Source organism: Anomalospiza imberbis, unplaced genomic scaffold, assembly GCF_031753505.1.
Source record: "Anomalospiza imberbis isolate Cuckoo-Finch-1a 21T00152 unplaced genomic scaffold, ASM3175350v1 scaffold_114, whole genome shotgun sequence".
NCBI classification, from domain to species: Eukaryota; Metazoa; Chordata; class Aves; order Passeriformes; family Viduidae; genus Anomalospiza; species Anomalospiza imberbis.
The window spans coordinates 211,660-233,607 of NW_027099531.1; the positions used below are offsets into that span (position 1 = coordinate 211,660).

The 21,948-nt window shown below is 55.9% G+C and overlaps 1 protein-coding gene and 1 pseudogene across 1 annotated transcript; one reads left to right on the forward strand and one right to left on the reverse strand.

Annotated features, from left to right (window-relative positions):
* Positions 1-308: 308 nt before the first annotated feature.
* LOC137465839 (zinc finger protein 436-like) overlaps positions 309-21,948 on the reverse strand; it is a 52,474-nt pseudogene continuing 30,834 nt past the window's right edge.
* Positions 18,076-20,364, forward strand: LOC137465840 (zinc finger protein 22-like). The gene is made up of 3 exons (XM_068177856.1): positions 18,076-18,087; positions 19,651-19,931; positions 20,289-20,364. The coding sequence occupies exons 1-3, from the start codon at positions 18,076-18,078 to the stop codon at positions 20,362-20,364; spliced, it is 369 nt and encodes a 122-aa protein (XP_068033957.1).

The following is a 21,948-nucleotide window of genomic DNA, read 5'->3' on the forward strand; positions in this document are numbered from 1 at the left end:
TTCCAGTTTAGATCAGAGTCCTGATGGATGTTCCTGCCCCTGTGTTCATCCAGGTGCCTATGGGGATCCAGGAGGACGTGGAGACCACCTTCCAGGTGTCTTCTCAGCAGGGATCACTGGGAATGTGGGTCACCAGGGCTCTGACCAAAGTGGGTCCTCCCATGGGGGATGGAGTTGGAGCAGGGCACGAAGCTCTTCCCACAGCTGAGGCATTTGCAGGGCTTCCCTTACTGGTGCCTCCGTTGGTGTTGGGTCAAGGTAGAGCTTCTGGAGCTCTTCCCACACTGGGGACACTCGTAGGGCCTCTCCCCAGTGTGGATGCGCTGGTGGGTGACGAGGAGGGACTTTTGTTTGAAGCCCTTCCCGCAGTTGGGGCAGCGGAAAGGCCTCTCCTCCGTGTGAATCCGCTGGTACCTGAGGAGACTGGAGCTGGTCTGAATCCTCTTCTGACACTGGGAACACTCGTAGAGCCTCTCCCCAGTGTGCATGCGTTGGTGGTTGACGAGGTGGGAGCTGCAGCTGAAGCCCTTCCCACACTCCCCACACACCTAGGGCCATTCCCCGGTGTGGATCATCTGGTGCTGGATCAGGTGGGAGCTCTGCCTGAAGCTCTTCCCACACTCCAAGCACTTGTAGGGCTTCTCCCCATGGTGAACCTGCTCATGGCCCACCAGCTCCGAGCTCTGGCTGAAGCTATGTCCACCTTCCTGGCACAGGATGCCAGGGCTTTTTGGGCTCCCGGGGTCCCTTCTCCCCTCCTTCTCTGCTTTGGGCTGCAGGGGCTCCAAGGAGCCCCCCCTGCCCCTCTCCAGGCTGTTGAGGGTCCCGCCAATGACGGCGCTCCCCCCTCTCTGGGCTCCCCACTTTGGGCTCCTGGGGGACACAGGGCTCTGCTCCTCCAGGCTGCCTCTGCCGGCAGCTGCCACCGGGACCCCCCAGTGTCCCCCCAAGGGGCCTTTTCCACTCAGCTTTGCAGTTCTTCATTCTCCAAACATCCCCCCAAAAAACCCAACCCAGGGACCCCCTCAGGATATCTGGGCCAAGCTCCCCATCCCTGGTCACCCATGGGATGGGGGCTGATGGTCCCAGCAGGGCTGTGAATTCAGGAAGGGCTCGACCTCGTGGTTCCTTTTTCTTTTCCTGATCCTCCTTTGTCCCTCCTCTTCCTCTTCGTCCCACTCCTCTTCCATCCCTCCTCCTCCTCCCTAAGCCCACCTCCTTCTCCTACTTCCATCCCTCCTGGCTCTCCTCCTCCATCCCTCTTCTTCCCTCCCTCCTCCTCCTCCCCCAGGAGCAGCGACACCCTTGGTGCCCCGTTCCCGCAGCCCTGGCAGCCCGCGGCAGGAGCGGGGATGGAGCCGGGACAGGTCGGGATGGGCAGCACGGGGCTCTCGGCTGGTTCCCAGCCGCTGGGGGCGGGGGGAACCCGGCCCGGGCAAAAGGAGAGGCAAACTGGGGAAACTGGGGGCTGCACATCCAAACTGGGCCTTGCTGGGGACCCTGCCAGGGGACTGCCAGCCCTTGGGGCTCCTCTCGGGAGATCCGGGAGGGGGGAACGCAGAGAGGGCTGGGGGATCCCAGGAATGGCAGCACTGGGAGTGACTTTTTTATACTGGGATCGTACTGGGATCATACTGGGAGCAGCTGGGCCCATGCTGGGGCAGACTGCGGTCACACTGAGGGAGACTGGGATCATATTGGGATCATACTGGGATCACACTGGGACAGAGTAGGAGCCTGCAGCGGGCAATTGAGACCATGCTGGCGCAAATAGGATACACTGGGAGTGAATCCTATCATTCTGAGTTTGACTGGGAGCAACTGTGAGAAACCGGGATCATGCTATGAGCAAGTGGGAGGAACTGGGAGTCACTGGGTGCATGCTGGGGGTGACTGGAAACAACTGGGCTTTTACTGGGATCAACTGGGATCATGCTGGAGGTGACAGGGATCATATTGGCAGTGAGTGCAACTACACTGAGGCTGAGTGGGAGTGGTGGTGAACAAATGGGATCATGCTGGAAGGAACTGGGAGTGACTGGGAGTATGCTGGAAGGAACTGGGGTACACTGGGAGAGACTGGGAGTGGCTGGAACAAAAGTGAGGGTGAAAGGGAGCAACTGGAACCATGTGGGGCACAACTGGTTCATACTGGGAGTGACTGCGAGTAGACTGGGCTCATCTCTGGACCATACTGGGAAGGACTGGACTAATATTGGGAGTGTCTGAGACTGACTGGGAACACACCAGGCACATCATCCCCCATACTGGGTGTGACTGGGAGCAACTGGGAACACACTGGATGAAAGTGGGAGCAACAGGGACTATGCTGGGGGCAAATTGTATCATAATGGGGAGTGACTGGCAGCAACTGGGCTCCTGCTGGGAGCAGCCCCTAGCGGCCCCGGGAGCCCCGCACCCCTTTCCCGGCCATGCCGCCCCTCCAGCCCCAGCACCCCCCATTGCCGGGGTGCTGGCACTGCCAGGGGTCCCCCCCTCTCGGGGTCCCCGCTGGGGCTTCTGGGGCTCTTCTTTCTCTGGGCTCCCGCTCAGGGCAGCCGCGGCTCTCCTGGGGCTCCCCAAAACCGGTGTCCCCCTGCCGGGGCTCTGCTGCCCTCACCGCCCACCGGGACCCCCGAAAAACACCTCCCGGGGACCCCCCGATGTCCCCCCGAGGACCAGCTGCGGCTCGGCTTTGGAGCCCTGCCAGCTCCAAACATCCCCCCAAAAAAGTCCCAAACCCAGGGAGCCCCGGGATATTTGGGCCGAGCTCCCCCTCCCCGGGCACCTGCGGGATGGGGGCGATGCTCCCGGGGTGCTGCGAGCTCAGGCAGCGCCAGGGCCACGCGATTCCTTCTCTCCTCTCCTCCGGCTGCTCCCTGCTGCCGCTGTGCCTCTTCCTCCCTCCCTCCTCCTCCTCCTCCGCTCCCGAAGCCCCCGCAGCCGCGGGAGGGGCGGGGATGGAGCCGGGACAGGTCGGAACGCAGAGAGGGCTGGGGGGATGCCAGGAGTGGCAGTGCCTGGGCTGTCCTGGGATCATACTGGGAGCGGCTCCTGGGTGACCGAGTTCTACTGGGATCATACTGGGATCGTACTGGGAGTGAGGAGGAGCAGCGCGATGGCTCCAGCGCTGGGGCTGGGGGCGCTCCTGGGGCCCCGGGGGGGCAGCGAGAGGTGAGGGGGACCCCCGGCACCGGGACTCTTTGGTCGCCCATTCCGGAGCACCGAGGGGCCCCTGAACCCCCATTCCCGGGCGCCGCCATCCCCCCGCACCCCCATTCCCGGCCTGGGTTCCACCCCGCACCCCCTTATCCGGCACCGGCAACCCCCGCTCCCCTTTCCCAGCCATGCCGCCTCTCCCAGCACCCCGAGCCCCATTTTCCTTCACCCAGAGACCCCCTGGACCCCTATTCCTGCCTTTCCCAGTGCCCAGCCCCTCCTTTCCTCAACACCGAGGACACCCGGGACCCCTATTTCCAGCCAGCCTGGGTTTTCCCACCTTTTGCAGGGAATGGGGACACCGGGGACCCTTGGAGTCCCCTTTCCTGACGATAGTGACACAATTAGGCTCGCCCAAACGCCTCCTGGATCTCCCCTAAGCCCCCAGTGGGGATTCCTGGGAGTTCCCCTGTGTTCCCCCTTTCCCAGGACTTTGGGGGTCCCCTCGACCTGTCCGTGCACCCCTAGATTTCTTCCACAGCCCCCTGTGATGGTGGGGGTGGGGGCCGAGTGCTGGCGCCCCCCTGCCTGCAGCAGATCCAGCGGGGAGGGGAGTTTGGGGGGGGTCCCTGAGCATTTGGGGTCCCCTGGGTTTTGGGGTGACCCCCGGGTCCCCCAGGATCTCCCTGAACACGCTGACGCTGCCCGTGCGCAGTGGGAAGGTTCATACCCGGCACGGGGTCCCAGCTCTGTCACCGGCATTGCCCAGGAACCCCCAAACCCTCCCGGGAACCCCCAAATCCCCCGGGACACCCAGACCTCCCCGGGACCCCAAAATCATCCCTGGGCCCTCCAAAAACTCCCCAAGACCACAAAAACCCCACACAGACACCCCCCAAACCCTCCCAGGACATCAAAATTCCCACAAGAGCTCCCAGCACCCCCAGACACCCCTGAGAAGGTTCTTACATGGCAGAGGGTCTTTATCTCTGTCACCGGCAGGTACCCCAAACCAGCCATGGGTTCCCCCTGGGATCGCCCAATCCCCCCCTTTGGGAATCCTAAAAACCCCCCTGGGAACCCCCAAAAATCCACCGGGACCCCAAAAACCCTGGATATAGACAAAACCCCCGTCAGGAATTCATCATGAAATTTATACCCAGCATGGGATCCCCATCACCATCATCGGCATCACCCGGGTACCCCCAGATCCTCTCGGGATCCTGTGCCTGATGCAAATGGAAAGAGAACTGGGGTGTGAAAAATAAAGCTTGTTTCTTTTCAGAAAAACAGCAATGAAAACACAGAACACATTTACATTGTAAGAATATTTGTAACAACAACAATATATAGAATGTATATACCTAAGCACATATGTTATGGTTTGACGCTGGCGCGATGCCAGCGCTCCCATGAAAATGCACTTTTTAAAATAATTGCTGTGAGATGTGATCAGGAACAGAGCAGAGCAGGCTCAAGCTTAATAACAAAGAAAAGAACTTTATTAAACTACTACTACTATAAAAACACAGACACTCAATCCTGGACGAAGACCTTCCAAAACACTCTTCCTCCTCCCAACTAATTCCCACCTAATTTCCAAATGGAACCACAGTGAGACACCACCCGGGATCCTGATCAAGTTGCCACCCTTCAGATATTCAAATACTCAATCTTTCAAGGGAGACAGGAGTCTCTCCTGTGCCACAGACCCCCCAGGAAACACAGTTGCCACCCTTGTGTTTCCCTGTCACACATGGCAACTGCCCAGAGAAAATCTGCCGTGGTGACACTCTCCTCTCCATGTCACAGTGCTCTCACCACCGTGCATGGACAGACTGCTCATAGGGCTCCTTTAAGGATGCTTTGCCATGGACCAAAAGAGACAACAGTTCAGTTTCTCATTGCGGGACTACAGTCCCCCCCATTTTCCCCTGGGGCTGAGGGTCCAAGAACAGAGGTCTTCTTCTCCTCTTCTTCTTCCTTGAAGATAGAGGGCTTCTCCACACTTTCTCCAACTCTCCTCTGTTCTCTCTAATCCTCTGCTGGTAATCACTAATACAAGTCTCTTGGCTCACCAAACCACCCCCCTAAGTGCAGCTTCTGTCAGGAGAATTTGGTTCAGTCTATGGCTAACAAGAAAAGTCCAGCCACAAGCCACTCCATCATCTCCTTCCAACTCAAGAATTTCTTCTTCCATCATCTCGGATCCCAGACTGTCTCTCTTCTACTTCAAATCAAGGAGGAGTAATATTTTACAAAGCCTTCATTTCTCAGGAAAGGGTTAAAAGCTCAGACTCCCTGGACGGCTGATATCTCTGCCCAGCAGCCGATTCCCAAGGCCAAGGCTGGGCACCTTCCCCCACCCCTTCTCCTCCGCGCCGGCAAAATTACAGGTGCCGTCTGGACTCTCTGTCTCTTCCTTCTTGGCGGGGGGAACGACAAAGGCATCTCCACTTCTCTCCACCCTTCTGTCCACAGGAGCTGGCTCGGTTCCAGTCCTTCAGCCCCCTCGGCTCACCTCGACCAGACCGCATGGCTTCCCCTCCCCCACCCAGCCCCATGGCTGGGCAGGGGAGATCTGCACTGCACCCTGACCGGAACCAAAGAGAGCGAGCTCTTGGGAGTTCCTGCTTTTAACCCCCTGTGTTCTCAGAGGCGTATCCACACCTTTAGTGGCCACTTTAGGTGCCAATATCCAAACTTGACTACTGATTGGTTTGACCCAACTTCCTGAAAGAATTCACTTCCATGTCAAACCACAACAGCATATCCAACAAAAGTCAATGAAACGTATTTACAGAAGACAAAAAGAAGCCCTGAAACCTATGGCCTAAAGACAACAACAAACTCTACAACGTATGTACAAAAGGGTGGCGTCTCTGTCCGGGATCTCCATCGGTCCTTGAGGAAAAGAAAGAGGCACAGTCACTCCAATCAGGCAGAGAGGGCTCTTCCATGTGCCCCCAGGCTGGCCCAGCAAGCGCAGCACAGGCTGGGGATGGCCACCAGAACCCAATGCACCGGGTCCCACATCCCTGAGCAGGGACCACCCAGCCCAGTCCCAGCCTGGCAGCAGGGGACCCACTCTGCCTGTGGGGACCACATGCCTGTCCTGCTGCTGGTATTGCTCTTCATCCCAAGATCATGGCCTCTTCCTCATCTTTTTCATCAATGTCCATGTCCTCAAGGTACTCTTCCATTTCCACGTCCATCTCCTCTTCCACATCTACCTCCATCTCTTCTTCACCACTCTCTTCTCCATCCACTTCCATCTCCTCCTCCGTATCCATCTGCATGTCCACCTCCATCTCTTCCTCTCCAGTCTCTTCTTCATCCACTTCCATATCCTCCTCCGTATCCATCTGCATGTCCACCTCCATCTCTTCCTCTCCACTCTCTTCTCCATCCACTTCCATCTTCTCCTCTGTATCAATCTCCATGTCCACTTCCATTGCATCGTCTCCACTCTCTTCTCCATCCACTTCCATCTTCTCCTCTCTATCAGCCTGCATGTCCACCTCCATCTCGTCCTCTCTCTCTGTGACAGCCTGCAGAGATAGCAACACCTCAGAGTGGGGTCCCTGTCCCACCCCATCCCCACAGAACTCCAGCCCAGCCGGGCAGCTGGGGGGTGTCCACCTCCATGGAATGGCACCGTACCTTCCTCAGGACAAATGTGAGCATCCTGCAGGGACGGATGACAAAATCCAGGCAACAGAGAGCTTTCAGGACTGATGGGAGTATCAGGGCGCAGGTGACGAGAAGGGTGACAGGGAGCATGGTGAAGGGTGAGCTGGCACGAGGGCTGGCACAGGGTGGGCTGACACAAGGGCCAGTGGTTGTATTGTGCTCTTTGCTGGACGCTGGAGGTTCCATCTGGAACATCACATCTGTGACATCACAGTGGATCTAAAGAGCATCTTGTCCCAAGCTGAGCAATCTTCCCCAGACCATGCTGCTCACAGCCCTGTTGCCAAGGATGGGGCATCCACAGCCTGGGCCAGTGCCTCAGCAGCCTCAGTGTAAAAGAGCAGCTTCCTCAGATCCAACTTCAGTCAGCCTCCTGCAGTTGAAAGCCATCCCCCCTTGTCCTGTTGCCACGGGCCCGGCTGAACACTGTCCCCGTCTTTCCTGTGGGACCCTTCCAGTCCTGCAGAGCTGCAGTGAGGCCTCCCCAGTGTCTCCCCTTTCCAGGCTGAGCATCCCCAGCCCCACTTGGACAGCAGTCAGGTAGATCAGGGGGAGTCAAGGCTGAAGTCAAATAGCATCAGGAACTGAGAGGTGGAAGCTTTAGGCCCAGGTTTGCCTCTATAATAACAGTGGAGGGGAAGATGGTGGGACACTGGCTCTGTTCTAACTGGTGAATATTTTCTTTTTTTTTTTTTTTTTCCTTCTTTTCTGTCATGCTGATGCAGGTGTTGCTGTTTGCAAGGAAGCTTGGCACAATATCCATTGTCTTCTCCATTTGTGAAACACCGAGCAGAGTCTGGGCAGGCTGATGATGCAGAGCAAAACCTGCAAATACACCGGTGATCCTGAGACTGGAGGATGCAGCTAAACCCGGCCAAAAATAATTTCTGGAAAGTCAAGCCTGGTTTACATTTTCTTGAGTTTGGCTATGCCAACTTCACCAGTCATTCATAAAAAAGCAAACATAAAGCTCAAACCAAAATGGACAAAAACCCAAACAAACAAACCCACGCAAACCAATCAAACAAATAGATAAAAAAAAACCTAATAAAACCAAAGAGAAATAGGAGTTAGTATTAGTTGTGAGGATATCACAGCAGGCAAATGGCTGCTTCCCACAGGATCACCATGAAAAGCCACATATAACAGCTGCTCCAAGATATAGCCAACAGGAGAACTGTAAAAGTGATACATGGCCACTTTGGGGGCAGCTCCACATTAAGGTGAAGGATGAGCACACAGTGGTACAGATCCAGCATTCCCCACCCTCCAGGCTGCTGTGTGCTCCTGATGATGCAACTGAGAGCTTGGATAGCAGCAATGACAAACCTGCCTCTGGAATCAAAGTAGCCCCTCCTTTCTCCCCTGAACAATCAGCAAATTCTTGGTTCACTGACGCCTCTGCAAAACGAGAGGGGAAGGTGTGGAGATACAGGGCAGCAGCCCCCCACATTTCCTCTGGTGAACTAGTTATTACTGGGGGAGAAAGCAGTGCTCAGGCTGGGGAGCTGATAGCAGTTTGGAGTGTTTCCCAGCGTGAGGCACAGAATACCTCTCTTGTCTGTATCTACTCTGACTCCTCTGCTGTGCACCAAATGATCCCAACAATCCAGCACATTACCCTGGCCAACCTGTTCTGCTGGACCTCCCTTACTCTAGGGCTAGTACCACTTGTGCTAACACCCCCTCTGAATAAATATGCATGGGAAGCCTCTGGTGCTCTAGGGAAAGAGCATCGCATCAATACATGCTGGATACTTCCATCATTCTAACTTTTCTGCCTCTCGGGGGCAGGATTCTGTTGTGTTTACTTTTACGGAAGAACTCCGAGGGACATGAAGACCACCTAAACCATGATAAAACTGGTGATAGTTTTCTGCATCCTGCCACAACCCCATGGTCAGAAACCAGCTGAGTGGTCTGAAATAATTGTGGTAGCATGCAGAAAAAAAGTAAAAGGATCTTTTGAAGCACAAAAAGGTTTGTACGCACCCAAGCGTACAGGACTGGCACAATTTCACATTAACACAAACTCTAGAAGAATTTTGGCTTTGGTCTAAAAATACTGAATGGCTTTTTTTTTTTTTTTTTTTTTTAGTTTAAAGTATTGATTTAAATCCTGGGGAGAACTTGATGTTAATGTTGTGACACCTACCACCCAACCACCAGTTACGCTTGGCCTGAAAATTTTTGGAATTGGACCATACATAATCAGGAAAACAGGTCAACAACAAATATTCTTTAATCCAGCGTGGTCTCTCAAACAAGTCAAATTGCTGATGCAAAAAAATGTCTCAGAAATTCAGCCAGCTTGTTCACCTTTTTTGTAAACTTATTTTCAGGATTGGACGACCTGGTTGTGACAGCGGAACCCTTCTAAAAGACGGATGCTAAGAGACATAACCGGTGCTGTGGGAACAGGATTGGGAATTCTAAAGAGCATTGATTCAGAAGTATTAATGAATACATTGGTTGCCACCACTAGAGATTTGACCAAATTCCAACAACCACTGCAGTCGTCCTTACTGGCCTTGGGAAGACATCAGTGCTTGCTATCAAACATATTACCAAGTTGGGAGGAAGCGAGCGTAAATGATCACAAATTGGTAATTGATGCACTCGGTGCCACACAAAAGAACCTTTCTTTAGCTCTCAGCTGTATCCAGGCTCAATTATGGATGCAGTCGGTTGCTGCCTCGATTATAAGAGAAGGTGAAGAAGGCACTTTTCCTACTGAGATTCGGAAAATAGTTTGGGACAGTGCCGCTGATTTTGAAAAGGAATTCCAATCCCGGTGGAACCTAGTGAACTTTACCTATGACCCCATCACAAACATAGCCACAGCTTTTGTGTTAACCGTACGTGATACCTCAAGTGCATTTGGTATTCCCCATCATTGCACTAGGACTGGGACACATATGGAGCCACTGGGAATGTGCTGGGGCAAACTGGGACCACGCTGGGGGCAACTGGGGACAAGGGTGAGTGACTGGGGCCCTGCTGGGAGAGACTGGGATCATACTGGACTCATACTGGGATCTTACTGGGAGTGACTGGGACTATTCTAGGGGCAGCTGGGAGAACTGGGAAAACACTGGATGGCACTGGGAACAATGGGAACAGTGCTGGGGGCAAATTGTATCATAATGGGGAGTGACTGGCAGCAACTGGGCTCCTGCTGGGAGCAGCCCCTGGCGGCCCCGGGAGCCCCGCACCCCTTTCCCGGCCATGCCGCCCCTCCAGCCCCAGCACCCCCCATTGCCGGGGTGCCGGCACTGCCAGGGGTCCCCCCCTCTCGGGGTCCCCGCTGGGGCTTCTGGGGCTCTCCTCTCTCTGGGCTCCCGCTCAGGGCAGCCGCGGCTCTCCTGGGGCTCCCCAAAACCGGTGTCCCCCCGCCGGGGCTCTGCTGCCCTCACCGCCCACTGGGACCCCCGGAAAAAACCTCCCGGGGATCCACCGATGTCCCCCCGAGGGGCAGCTGCGGCTCGGCTTTGGAGCCCTGCCAGCTCCAAACATCCCACCCAAAAAAAACCCCAAACCCAGGGAGCCCTGGGATATTTGGGCCGAGCTCCCCCTCCCCGGGCACCTGCGGGATGGGGGCGATGCTCCCGGGGTGCTGCGAGCTCAGGCAGCGCCAGGGCCACGCGATTCCTTCTCTCCTCTCCTCCGGCTGCTCCCTGCTGCCGCTGCGCCTCTTCCTCCCTCCCTCCTCCTCCTCCCCCGCTCCGGGATCCTGAACCGTGAGGGGAAATGGGGCGAGGAAAGGACAGAACCGTGAGGGGAAAGGAGCGGGGCCAAGGGGACGCGCTGTCCTAAAAAAGCCCGGTTTGACCCAAAATCACCCAAAAGGGCATCAAATGTAGTCTACATCCACATGGTTCAGCCTGACATCAACCAAATGGGATTAAAAGTATCCAGAGGGCTCTAAAATCCAACCAAAGGGGCTTAAAACTGCCCCAAGTGTTTTATAGCCCTCCAGAAATGGCTTAACATCACCCGTAAATCTTTCAAATGTGACTAAAATCCACCCTGAAAGTATCTGGTCCAGCCTAAAATCATCCAAAGGTATCTAAAATCACCAAAATGTCCCTGACACCCACACAACAAGACCTAAAATCACCCTAAAAAGGCTTGGTTCAACCTAAAATTGCCCAAAGAAGCAAAAAACCCTACTTAAATGGGCCCAAAATACCCAAAAAAGGGACCTAAAATCACCCACACAGGATTAGGATTCACCCATATGGGCCCAGTTTTTCCTAAACTCACCCAAATGGGCCCCAGCCCCACCCCCATGGGCCTAAAATCATACAAAAGGATCTGAAATCCCCCCTAAACCCCACCAGATTCGTCCTCAAATCAGCCACAGGGGCTGAAAATCCACCCAAAAAGGCTCGGGATCCCCGCAAGGGATCTGAAGCCCACCCTAAACCTGCCCGGTTCGGCCCAAAATCCCCCAAAGGGGCCGAGCCCGAGGCCGAGCCCGGGATCGGCTCCGGGGTTGCTCCGGGACCTCCGCTCTCGCTCCGGGCAGTTTTGGCCGCGGCCCCAGACGGGCCTGGGCGGGACCGGGAGGGACCAGGGAGGGCTCGGGAGGGGTTTGGGTATCTGGGGCTTTTTTGGGCTTTGGGGAATTGTGTTGGGAGTTTATGGGGAATTGTTGGGGTTTTTGGGGAGAATTATTAGGTTTGGAGGCAGTTGGGGGATTTTGGGGAGTTTGGATTTTGAGGGGTTTTATTGGTGCTTTGAGTGAGAAGTTGTTTTCCTGGGGGTATTTGCGGGTTAATTGAAATTTTTTGTGTTTTCTTTAGAATTTTGGAAGGTTTTACTGTGATTTTGTGGGGATTTTGTAGGATCCTCTGGAATTATTTCTGGGTTTTATTGGGATTTTTAGGGGATTTGGAGGCAATTTATTGAAATTGTGGGGGCATTTAGTGGGATTCTTTGGGGAATTGGGTTTGTTAGGAATTTTAGTGGGGATTTGGGGGGGGTTTGTAGGTTTTTTTTAGGTTGTTGACGGAATTTCTTTGGTCTCATGAGTATTTTGTGGGGCTTCTTGTGGTTTTGGAGACATTTTTGGCGGGGATTTGTGGGGTTTAATTGGGATTTTGTGGGCTTTTATTGGGATTCGAGGGTGTTCTAATGGGAATTTGTGAAATTTAATTGTGATTTCATGGGGTTTATTGGGACTTTCAGGGGTTTAAAGGAGACTTTGGTGCCTCTCAGCCCTTCCCCACACCCTGGGACAACTCCAAAGCCCCCCAAAATTCCACTAAAACCCCCCAAAATCCCCCAAAAATCCCAATTAAAAACTCCTAAACACCAAAGAATCCAACAAAATCCCAATGGAACCCACCAAAAAAAAAAACAAAAAAACAAACAACCAAAAAAAACCCGCCCAAAAATTTCAATAAACCCCCCAAAAACTAACCACCGCAAAACCCTAAAAAAATCCCTAAAATCCAAAATCCTCAAATCCCACAAAACCCCCATAACCCCACAAACCCAGTAATTCTCTCCAAAATCCAATAATTCCCCCTAATCTCCCAACAAAATCCCCCAAAGCGCATACATGCCACCAAAATCCCCCCAAAATCCCCCCAGAGCCCCCCAGACTCACCGGGGGCCGTCCTGGATCAGGGGGCACCAGCCGGTGGAACAGGACCCACTTCAGGGGGCCCGCGGAGCTTTTTGGAGAGGGGGCACCATGGGAGACCCCCCAAAAATGGGGGAGGGGAACCCCTGTGGCACCCCATCCCCAGAAAGCCCCCTCCCCCGGTTCAGGAATAGCCAAACTCAAGAAAATGTAAACCAGGCTTGACTTTCCAGAAATTATTTTTGGCCGGGTTTAGCTGCATCCTCCAGGCTCAGGATCACCGGTGTATTTGCAGGTTTTGCTCTGCATCATCAGCCTGCCCAGACTCTGCTCGGTGTTTCACAAATGGAGAAGACAATGGACATTGTGCCAAGCTTCCTTGCAAACAGCAACACCTGCATCAGCATGACAGAAAAGAAGGAAAAAAAAAAAAAAAAGAAAATATTCACCAGTTAGAACAGAGCCAGTGTCCCACCATCTTCCCCTCCACTGTTATTATAGAGGCAAACCTGGGCCTAAAGCTTCCACCTCTCAGTTCCTGATGCTATTTGACTTCAGCCTTGACTCCCCCTGATCTACCTGACTGCCGTCCAAGTGGGGCTGGGGATGCTCAGCCTGGAAAGGGGAGACACTGGGGAGGCCTCACTGCAGCTCTGCAGGACTGGAAGGGTCCCACAGGAAAGACAGGGACAGTGTTCAGCCGGGCCCGTGGCAACAGGACAAGGGGGGATGGCTTTCAACTGCAGGAGGCTGACTGAAGTTGGATCTGAGGAAGCTGCTCTTTTACACTGAGGCTGCTGAGGCACTGGCCCAGGCTGTGGATGCCCCATCCTTGGCAACAGGGCTGTGAGCAGCATGGTCTGGGGAAGATTGCTCAGCTTGGGACAAGATGCTCTTTAGATCCACTGTGATGTCACAGATGTGATGTTCCAGATGGAACCTCCAGCGTCCAGCAAAGAGCACAACACAACCACTGGCCCTTGTGTCAGCCCACCCTGTGCCAGCCCTCGTGCCAGCTCACCCTTCACCATGCTCCCTGTCACCCTTCTCGTCACCTGCGCCCTGATACTCCCATCAGTCCTGAAAGCTCTCTGTTGCCTGGATTTTGTCATCCGTCCCTGCAGGATGCTCACATTTGTCCTGAGGAAGGTACGGTGCCATTCCATGGAGGTGGACACCCCCCAGCTGCCCGGCTGGGCTGGAGTTCTGTGGGGATGGGGTGGGACAGGGACCCCACTCTGAGGTGTTGCTATCTCTGCAGGCTGTCACAGAGAGAGAGGACGAGATGGAGGTGGACATGCAGGCTGATAGAGAGGAGAAGATGGAAGTGGATGGAGAAGAGAGTGGAGACGATGCAATGGAAGTGGACATGGAGATTGATACAGAGGAGAAGATGGAAGTGGATGGAGAAGAGAGTGGAGAGGAAGAGATGGAGGTGGACATGCAGATGGATACGGAGGAGGAGATGGAAGTGGATGGAGAAGAGAGTGGTGAAGAAGAGATGGAGGTAGATGTGGAAGAGGAGATGGACGTGGAAATGGAAGAGTACCTTGAGGACATGGACATTGATGAAAAAGATGAGGAAGAGGCCATGATCTTGGGATGAAGAGCAATACCAGCAGCAGGACAGGCATGTGGTCCCCACAGGTAGAGCGGGTCCCCTGCTGCCAGGCTGGGACTGGGCTGGGTGGTCCCTGCTCAGGGATGTGGGACCCGGTGCATTGGGTTCTGGTGGCCATCCCCAGCCTGTGCTGCGCTTGCTGGGCCAGCCTGGGGGCACATGGAAGAGCCCTCTCTGCCTGATTGGAGTGACTGTGCCTCTTTCTTTTCCTCAAGGACCGATGGAGATCCCGGACAGAGACGCCACCCTTTTGTACATACGTTGTAGAGTTTGTTGTTGTCTTTAGGCCATAGGTTTCAGGGCTTCTTTTTGTCTTCTGTAAATACGTTTCATTGACTTTTGTTGGATATGCTGTTGTGGTTTGACATGGAAGTGAATTCTTTCAGGAAGTTGGGTCAAACCAATCAGTAGTCAAGTTTGGATATTGGCACCTAAAGTGGCCACTAAAGGTGTGGATACGCCTCTGAGAACACAGGGGGTTAAAAGCAGGAACTCCCAAGAGCTCGCTCTCTTTGGTTCCGGTCAGGGTGCAGTGCAGATCTCCCCTGCCCAGCCATGGGGCTGGGTGGGGGAGGGGAAGCCATGCGGTCTGGTCGAGGTGAGCCGAGGGGGCTGAAGGACTGGAACCGAGCCAGCTCCTGTGGACAGAAGGGTGGAGAGAAGTGGAGATGTCTTTGTCGTTCCCCCCGCCAAGAGGGAAGAGACAGAGAGTCCAGACGGCACCTGTAACTTTGCTGGCGCGGAGGAGAAGGGGTGGGGGAAGGTGCCCAGCCTTGGCCTTGGGAATCGGCTGCTGGGCAGAGATATCAGCCGTCCAGGGAGTCTGAGCTTTTAACCCTTTCCTGAGAAATGAAGGCTTTGTAAAATATTACTCCTCCTTGATTTGAAGTAGAAGAGAGACAGTCTGGGATCCGAGATGATGGAAGAAGAAATTCTTGAGTTGGAAGGAGATGATGGAGTGGCTTGTGGCTGGACTTTTCTTGTTAGCCATAGACTGAACCAAATTCTCCTGACAGAAGCTGCACTTAGGGGGGTGGTTTGGTGAGCCAAGAGACTTGTATTAGTGATTACCAGCAGAGGATTAGAGAGAACAGAGGAGAGTTGGAGAAAGTGTGGAGAAGCCCTCTATCTTCAAGGAAGAAGAAGAGGAGAAGAAGACCTCTGTTCTTGGACCCTCAGCCCCAGGGGAAAATGGGGGGGACTGTAGTCCCGCAATGAGAAACTGAACTGTTGTCTCTTTTGGTCCATGGCAAAGCATCCTTAAAGGAGCCCTATGAGCAGTCTGTCCATGCACGGTGGTGAGAGCACTGTGACATGGAGAGGAGAGTTTCACCACGGCAGATTTTCTCTGGGCGGTTGCCGTGTGTGACATGGAAACACAAGGGTGGCAGTTGTGTTTCCTGGGGGGTCTGTGGCACAGGGGAGACTCCTGTCTCCCTTGAAAGATTGAGTATTTGAATATCTGAAGGGTGGCAACTTGATCAGGATCCCGGGTGGTGTCTCACTGTGGTTCCATTTGGAAATTAGGTGGGAATTAGTTGGGAGGAGGAAGAGTGTTTTGGAAGGTCTTCGTCCAGGATTGAGTGTCTGTGTTTTTATAGTAGTAGTAGTTTAATAAAGTTCTTTTCTTTGTTATTAAGCTTGAGCCTGCTCTGCTCTGTTCCTGATCACATCTCACAGCAATTATTTAAAAAAGTGCATTTTCATGGGAGCGCTGGCATCGCGCCAGCGTCAAACCATAACATATGTGCTTAGGTATATACGTTCTATAGATAGTTGTTGTTACAAATATTCTTACAATGTAAATGTGTTCTGTGTTTTCATTGCTGTTTTTCTGAAAAGAAACAAGCTTTATTTTTCACACCCCAGTTCTCTTTCCATTTGCATCAGGCACAGGATCCTGAGAGGATCTGGGGGTACCCGGGTGATGCCGATGATGGTGATGGGGATCCCATGCTGGGTATAAATTTCATGATGAATTCCTGACGGGGGTTTTGTCTATATCCAGGGTTTTTGGGGTCCCGGTGGATTTTTGGGGATTCCCAGGGGGGTTTTCAGGATTCCCAAAGGGGGGGATTGGGCAATCCCAGGGGGAACCCAAGGCTGGTTTGGGGTACCTGCCGGTGACAGAGATAAGGACCCTCTGCCATGTAAGAACCTTCTCAGGGGTGTCTGGGGGTGCTGGGAGGTCTTGTGGGAATTTTGATGTCCTGGGATGGTTTGGGGGTGTCTGTGTGGGGTTTTTGTGGTCTTGGGGAGTTTTTGGAGGGCCCAGGGATGATTTTGGGGTCCCGGGGAGGTCTGGGTGTCCCGGGGGATTTGGGGGTTCCCGGGAGGGTTTGGGGGTTCCTGGGCAATGCCGGTGACAGAGCTGGGACCCCGTGCCGGGTATGAACCTTCCCACTGCGCACGGGCAGCGTCAGCGTGTTCAGGGAGATCCTGGGGGACCCGGGGGTCACCCCAAAACCCAGGGGACCCCAAATGCTCAGGGACCCCCCCAAACTCCCCTCACCGTTGGATCTGCTGCAGGCAGGGGGGCGCCAGCACTCGGCCCCCACCCCCACCATCACAGGGGGCTGTGGAAGAAATCTGGGGGTGCACGGACAGGTCGGGGGGACCCCCAAAGTCCTGGGAAAGGGGGAACACAGGGGAACTCCCAGGAATCCCCACTGGGGGCTTAGGGGAGATCCAGGAGGCGTTTGGGCAAGCCTAATTGTGTCACTATCGTCAGGAAAGAGGACTGCAAGGGTCCCCGGTGTCCCCATTCCCTGCAAAAGGTGGGAAAACCCAGGCTGGCTGGAAATAGGGGTCCCGGGTGTCCTCGGTGTTGAGGAAAGGAGGGGCTGGGCACTGGGAAAGGCAGGAATAGGGGTCCAGGGGGTCTCTGGGTGAAGGAAAATGGGGCTCGGGGTGCTGGGAGAGGCGGCATGGCCGGGAAAGGGGATCGGGGGTTGCCGGTGCCGGATAAGGGGGTGCGGGGTGGAACCCAGGCCGGGAATGGGGGTGCGGGGGGATGGCGGCGCCCGGGAATGGGGGTTCAGGGGCCCCTCGGTGCTCCGGAATGGGCGACCAAAGAATCCCGGTGCCGGGGGTCCCCCTCACCTCTCGCTGCCCCCCCGGGGCCCCAGGAGCGCCCCCAGCCCCAGCGCTGGAGCCATCGCGCTGCTCCTCCTCACTCCCAGTACGATCCCAGTATGATCCCAGTAGAACTCGGTCACCCAGGAGCCGCTCCCAGTATGATCCCAGGACAGCCCAGGCACTGCCACTCCTGGCATCCCCCCAGCCCTCTCTGCGTTCTGACCTGTCCCGGCTCCATCCCCGCCCCTCCCGCGGCTGCGGGGGCTTCGGGAGCGGAGGAGGAGGAGGAGGGAGGGAGGAAGAGGCGCAGCGGCAGCAGGGAGCAGCCGGAGGAGAGGAGAGAAGGAATCGCGTGGCCCTGGCGCTGCCTGAGCTCGCAGCACCCCGGGAGCATCGCCCCCATCCCGCAGGTGCCCGGGGAGGGGGAGCTCGGCCCAAATATCCCGGGGCTCCCTGGGTTTGGGACTTTTTTGGGGGGATGTTTGGAGCTGGCAGGGCTCCAAAGCCGAGCCGCAGCTGGTCCTCGGGGGGACATCGGGGGGTCCCCGGGAGGTGTTTTTCGGGGGTCCCAGTGGGCGGTGAGGGCAGCAGAGCCCCGGCAGGAGGACACCGGTTTTGGGGAGCCCCAGGAGAGCCGCGGCTGCCCTGAGCGGGAGCCCAGAGAGAGAAGAGCCCCAGAAGCCCCAGCGGGGACCCCGAGAGGGGGGGACCCCTGGCAGTGCCGGCACCCCGGCAATGGGGGGTTCTGGGGCTGGAGGGGCGGCATGGCCGGGAAAGGGGTGCGGGGCTCCCGGGGCCGCCAGGGGCTGCTCCCAGCAGGAGCCCAGTTGCTCCCAGTCACTCCCCGTTATGATACAATTTGCACGAGCACAGTCCCTGTTGCTCCCACTTTCATCCAGTGTGTTCCTAGTTGCTCCCAGTCACACCCAGTATGGGGGATGATGTGCGTGGTGTTTTCCCAGTCAGACTCAGACACTCCCATTATTAGTCCAGTCCTTCCCAGTATGGTCCAGAGATGAGCCCAGTCTACTCGCAGTCACTCCCAGTATGAACCAGTTGTGCCCCACATGGTTCCAGTTGCTCCCTTTAACCCTCACTTTTGTTCCAGTCACTCCCAGTCTCTCCCAGTGTACCCCAGTTCCTTCCAGCATACTCCCAGTCACTCCCAGTTCCTTCCAGCATGATCCCATTTGTTCACAACCACTCCCAGTCAACCTCAGTGTAGTTGCACTCACTGCCAATATGATCCCTGTCACCTCCAGCATGATCCCAGTTGATCCCAGTAAAAGCCCAGTTGTTTCCAGTCACCCCCAGCATGCACCCAGTGACGCCCAGTTCCTCCCACTTACTCATAGCATGATCCCAGTTGCTCACAGTTGCTCCCAGTCAAACTCAGAATGATCCCAGTCACTCCCAGTGTATCCTATTTGCGCCAGCATGGTCTCAATTGCCCGCTGCAGGCTCCTACTCTGTCCCAGTGTGATCCCAGTATGATCCCAATATGATCCCAGTCTCCCTCAGTGTGACCGCAGTCTGCCCCAGCATGGGCCCAGCTGCTCCCAGTATGATCCCAGTACGATCCCAGTATAAAAAAGTCACTCCCAGTGCTGCCATTCCTGGGATCTCCCAGCCCTCTCTGCGTTTCCCCCTTCCCGGATCTCCCGAGAGGAGCCCCAAGGGCTGGCAGTCCCCTGGCAGGGTCCCCAGCAAGGCCCAGTTTGGATGTGCAGCCCCCAGTTTCCCCAGTTTGCCTCTCCTTTTGCCCGGGCCGGGTTCCCCCCACCCCCAGCGGTTGGGAACCAGCCGAGAGCCCCGTGCTGCCCATCCCGAACTGTCCCGGCTCCATCCCCGCTCCTGCCGCGGGCTGCCAGGGCTGCGGGAACGGGGCACCAAGGGTGTCGCTGCTCTTTGGGGAGGAGGAGAAGGGAGGGAAGAAGAGGGATGGAGGAGGAGAGCCAGAAGGGATGGAAGTAGGAGAAGGAGGTGGGCTTAGGGAGGAGGAGGAGGGATGGAAGAGGAGGAGTGGGACGAAGAGGAAGAGGAGGGACAAAGGAGGATCAGGAAAAGAAAAAGGAACCACGAGGTCGAGCCCTTCCTGAATTCACAGCCCTGCTGGGACCATCAGCCCCCATCCCATGGGTGACCAGGGATGGGGAGCTTGGCCCAGATATCCTGGGGGGGTCCCTGGGTTGGGTTTTTTGGGGGGATGTTTGGAGAATGAAGAACTGCAAAGCTGAGTGGAAAAGGCCCCTTGGGGGGACACTGGGGGGTCCCGGTGGCAGCTGACAGCAGAGGCAGCCTGGAGGAGCAGAGCCCTGTGTCCCCCAGGAGCCCAAAGTGGGGAGCCCAGAGAGGGGGGAGCGCCGTCATTGGCGGGACCCTCAACAGCCTGGAGAGGGGCAGGGGGGGCTCCTTGGAGCCCCTGCAGCCCAAAGCAGAGAAGGAGGGGAGAAGGGACCCCGGGAGCCCAAAAAGCCCTGGCATCCTGTGCCAGGAAGGTGGACAGAGCTTCAGCCAGAGCTCGGAGCTGGTGGGCCATGAGCAGGTTCACCATGGGGAGAAGCCCTACAAGTGCTTGGAGTGTGGGAAGAGCTTCAGGCAGAGCCCCCACCTGATCCAGCACCAGATGATCCACACCGGGGAATGGCCCTATGAGTGTGGGGAGTGTGGCAAGGGCTTCAGCTGCAGCTCCCACCTCGTCAACCACCAACGCATGCACACTGGGGAGAGGCTCTACGAGTGTTCCCAGTGTCAGAAGAGGATTCAGACCAGCTCCAGTCTCCTCAGGTACCAGCGGATTCACACGGAGGAGAGGCCTTTCCGCTGCCCCAACTGCGGGAAGGGCTTCAAACAAAAGTCCCACCTCGTCACCCACCAGCGCATCCACGCTGGGGAGAGGCCCTACGAGTGTCCCCAGTGTGGGAAGAGCTCCAGAAGCTCTACCTTGACCCAACACCAACGGAGGCACCAGTAAGGGAAGCCCTCCAAATGCCTCAGCTGTGGGAAGAGCTTCGTGCCCTGCTCCAACTCCATCCCCCATGGGAGGACCCACTTTGGTCAGAGCCCTGGTGACCCACATTCCCAGTGATTCCTGCTGAGAAGACACCTGGAAGGTGGTCTCCACGTCCTCCTGGATCCCCATAGGCACCTGTATGAACACAGGGGCAGGAACATCCATCAGGACTCTGATCTAAACTGGAAATTCACTGACAGAAAGTGATTTCTTGACTTTACACCCCAAAGAAATCTCACCCGCTCTGTCCAGTTTTTTCTTCTGGTGGCATCAAGCAGTGCTGCATGATCTTGGAGGTCTTTTCCATTTCAATAATTTCTTTCTTCACCCTGTCTAAACAACCAAAACTGTGGTGAAAATAAAAAATTGAGCAAAGAGATCTAAAGCTGCACCATTTACCTGGATTTGGGGGTGAATTTAGGGTTGGTTCAATAGAATATTAGGGAGGATTTGGGTGTTCTGAAGCTATCAAAGGCAGGGGACATGTCCACAATCTCATAGGTGTGCCGGCAAAAGGTGTCCACCTGAGCCCGCCTGTTCTCTAAGAATTCTAATTGTTTGTCCCAGTCCCTGGCCTGGCTCTCCCTAACCGGGATGTTCCCCCAAAGTGCCCAAATCACTGCTGAAGTGCCCGAGCTGATCCTGGCTGTAAATGTTCCTGTCCACCAAGCTCTCCTGGTCAGTGCCATGGGAGGTGGGAGTTTAGGGGCTCCTGGGGGGACTGGGAAGGGCTTCTGTCAATCCTGTGGGCATTTGTGGCGCTGGGAGGGCGCTTGGCAGGGTCTATGAGGGAGATTTGTGTCCCTGAAAGGGCTGTGTGGCTTGCAGAGAATTTGGGTGGGTCCTGGGGGAGATGGAAACAGGTTTTGGTGGTTCTTGGGGTCATTTATCTTGCAGGGAGTAGTTGGGGGGGGATCCTGGCTGGGAGCTGTGGGGTGGTTTGAGGAGTCTGGGAGTGGCTGTGGGGCTGGGAGGGCGTTTTTGGGTGGTTGTGACTCCCCCAGACTCCCAAAGCTGCCACCAGACCCCACCCCCCAAGATACTGCCAGAGCTCAGTGGCTCCATGGTGGGGTTCATCGTCCTGGCTCTGCAGAAGATATGGGGGGGTCCCCGGGGCCGTGTGTGTCCCCCCAGAGCGTGTGTGACACCCCCCATCCCATTGTCACCCCCTTGTCCCTCCCCACAGGGCTCCAGCCCCAGCTCCTGCTCCCCCAGAGGGAATTTGGGGAGGGGGCAGGGGGGTGTGCAGCCCCCGCCGGGGGATGGCCCCGGCCCAGCCCCTTTGTTCAGCACCAAGCTGGGCTCGGGGCCGCAGGAGGAAGAGGCCGGTGGGAAGCAGATCCTGCAGCTGGGACAGTGCTGGGGGTCAGGGCAAGGGCCTGCCCTGCACACCTGGCTCAGGAGTGACCCTGCCCCGGCAAGGGAGCGGGACATTCCCATCCCCAGGGATCAGGGCTGGGAGCAGCACTTGGGGCACGGACATGGAAACACTGGGAGCGACTGGGAGCACACTGAGGGCGTGAATTATTCCCCCGCCTCCACCTTCTCTGGCCGCCCTGCCAGCTGAGAAATGCTCGCTGGGCCTCGGCCTTGGCCAACAGCCCCTGGGCTCAGCTCCTTGGAGCTCATCACAAACACTGTCTGCTCCAGGCACTGCTGCTGCCCAACCAGCTCCTGGTGGCTTTAGGAGCAGCCCCGGGAAGTGTTTTTGTTCCCTCGGTGGCAAAACAGCCCTGTTCTCACCCTGCCAAAGAAAGCTGTGGATGCCAAGTGCGGCCAGGATGAAACATT

Coding starts and splice junctions, on each gene's coding strand:
- LOC137465840 (XM_068177856.1), top strand. Junction 19,932..20,288: donor ACCAGCTCCAGTCTCCTCAG/GTACCAGCGGAT, acceptor GGATCCCCATAG/GCACCTGTATGAACACAGGG.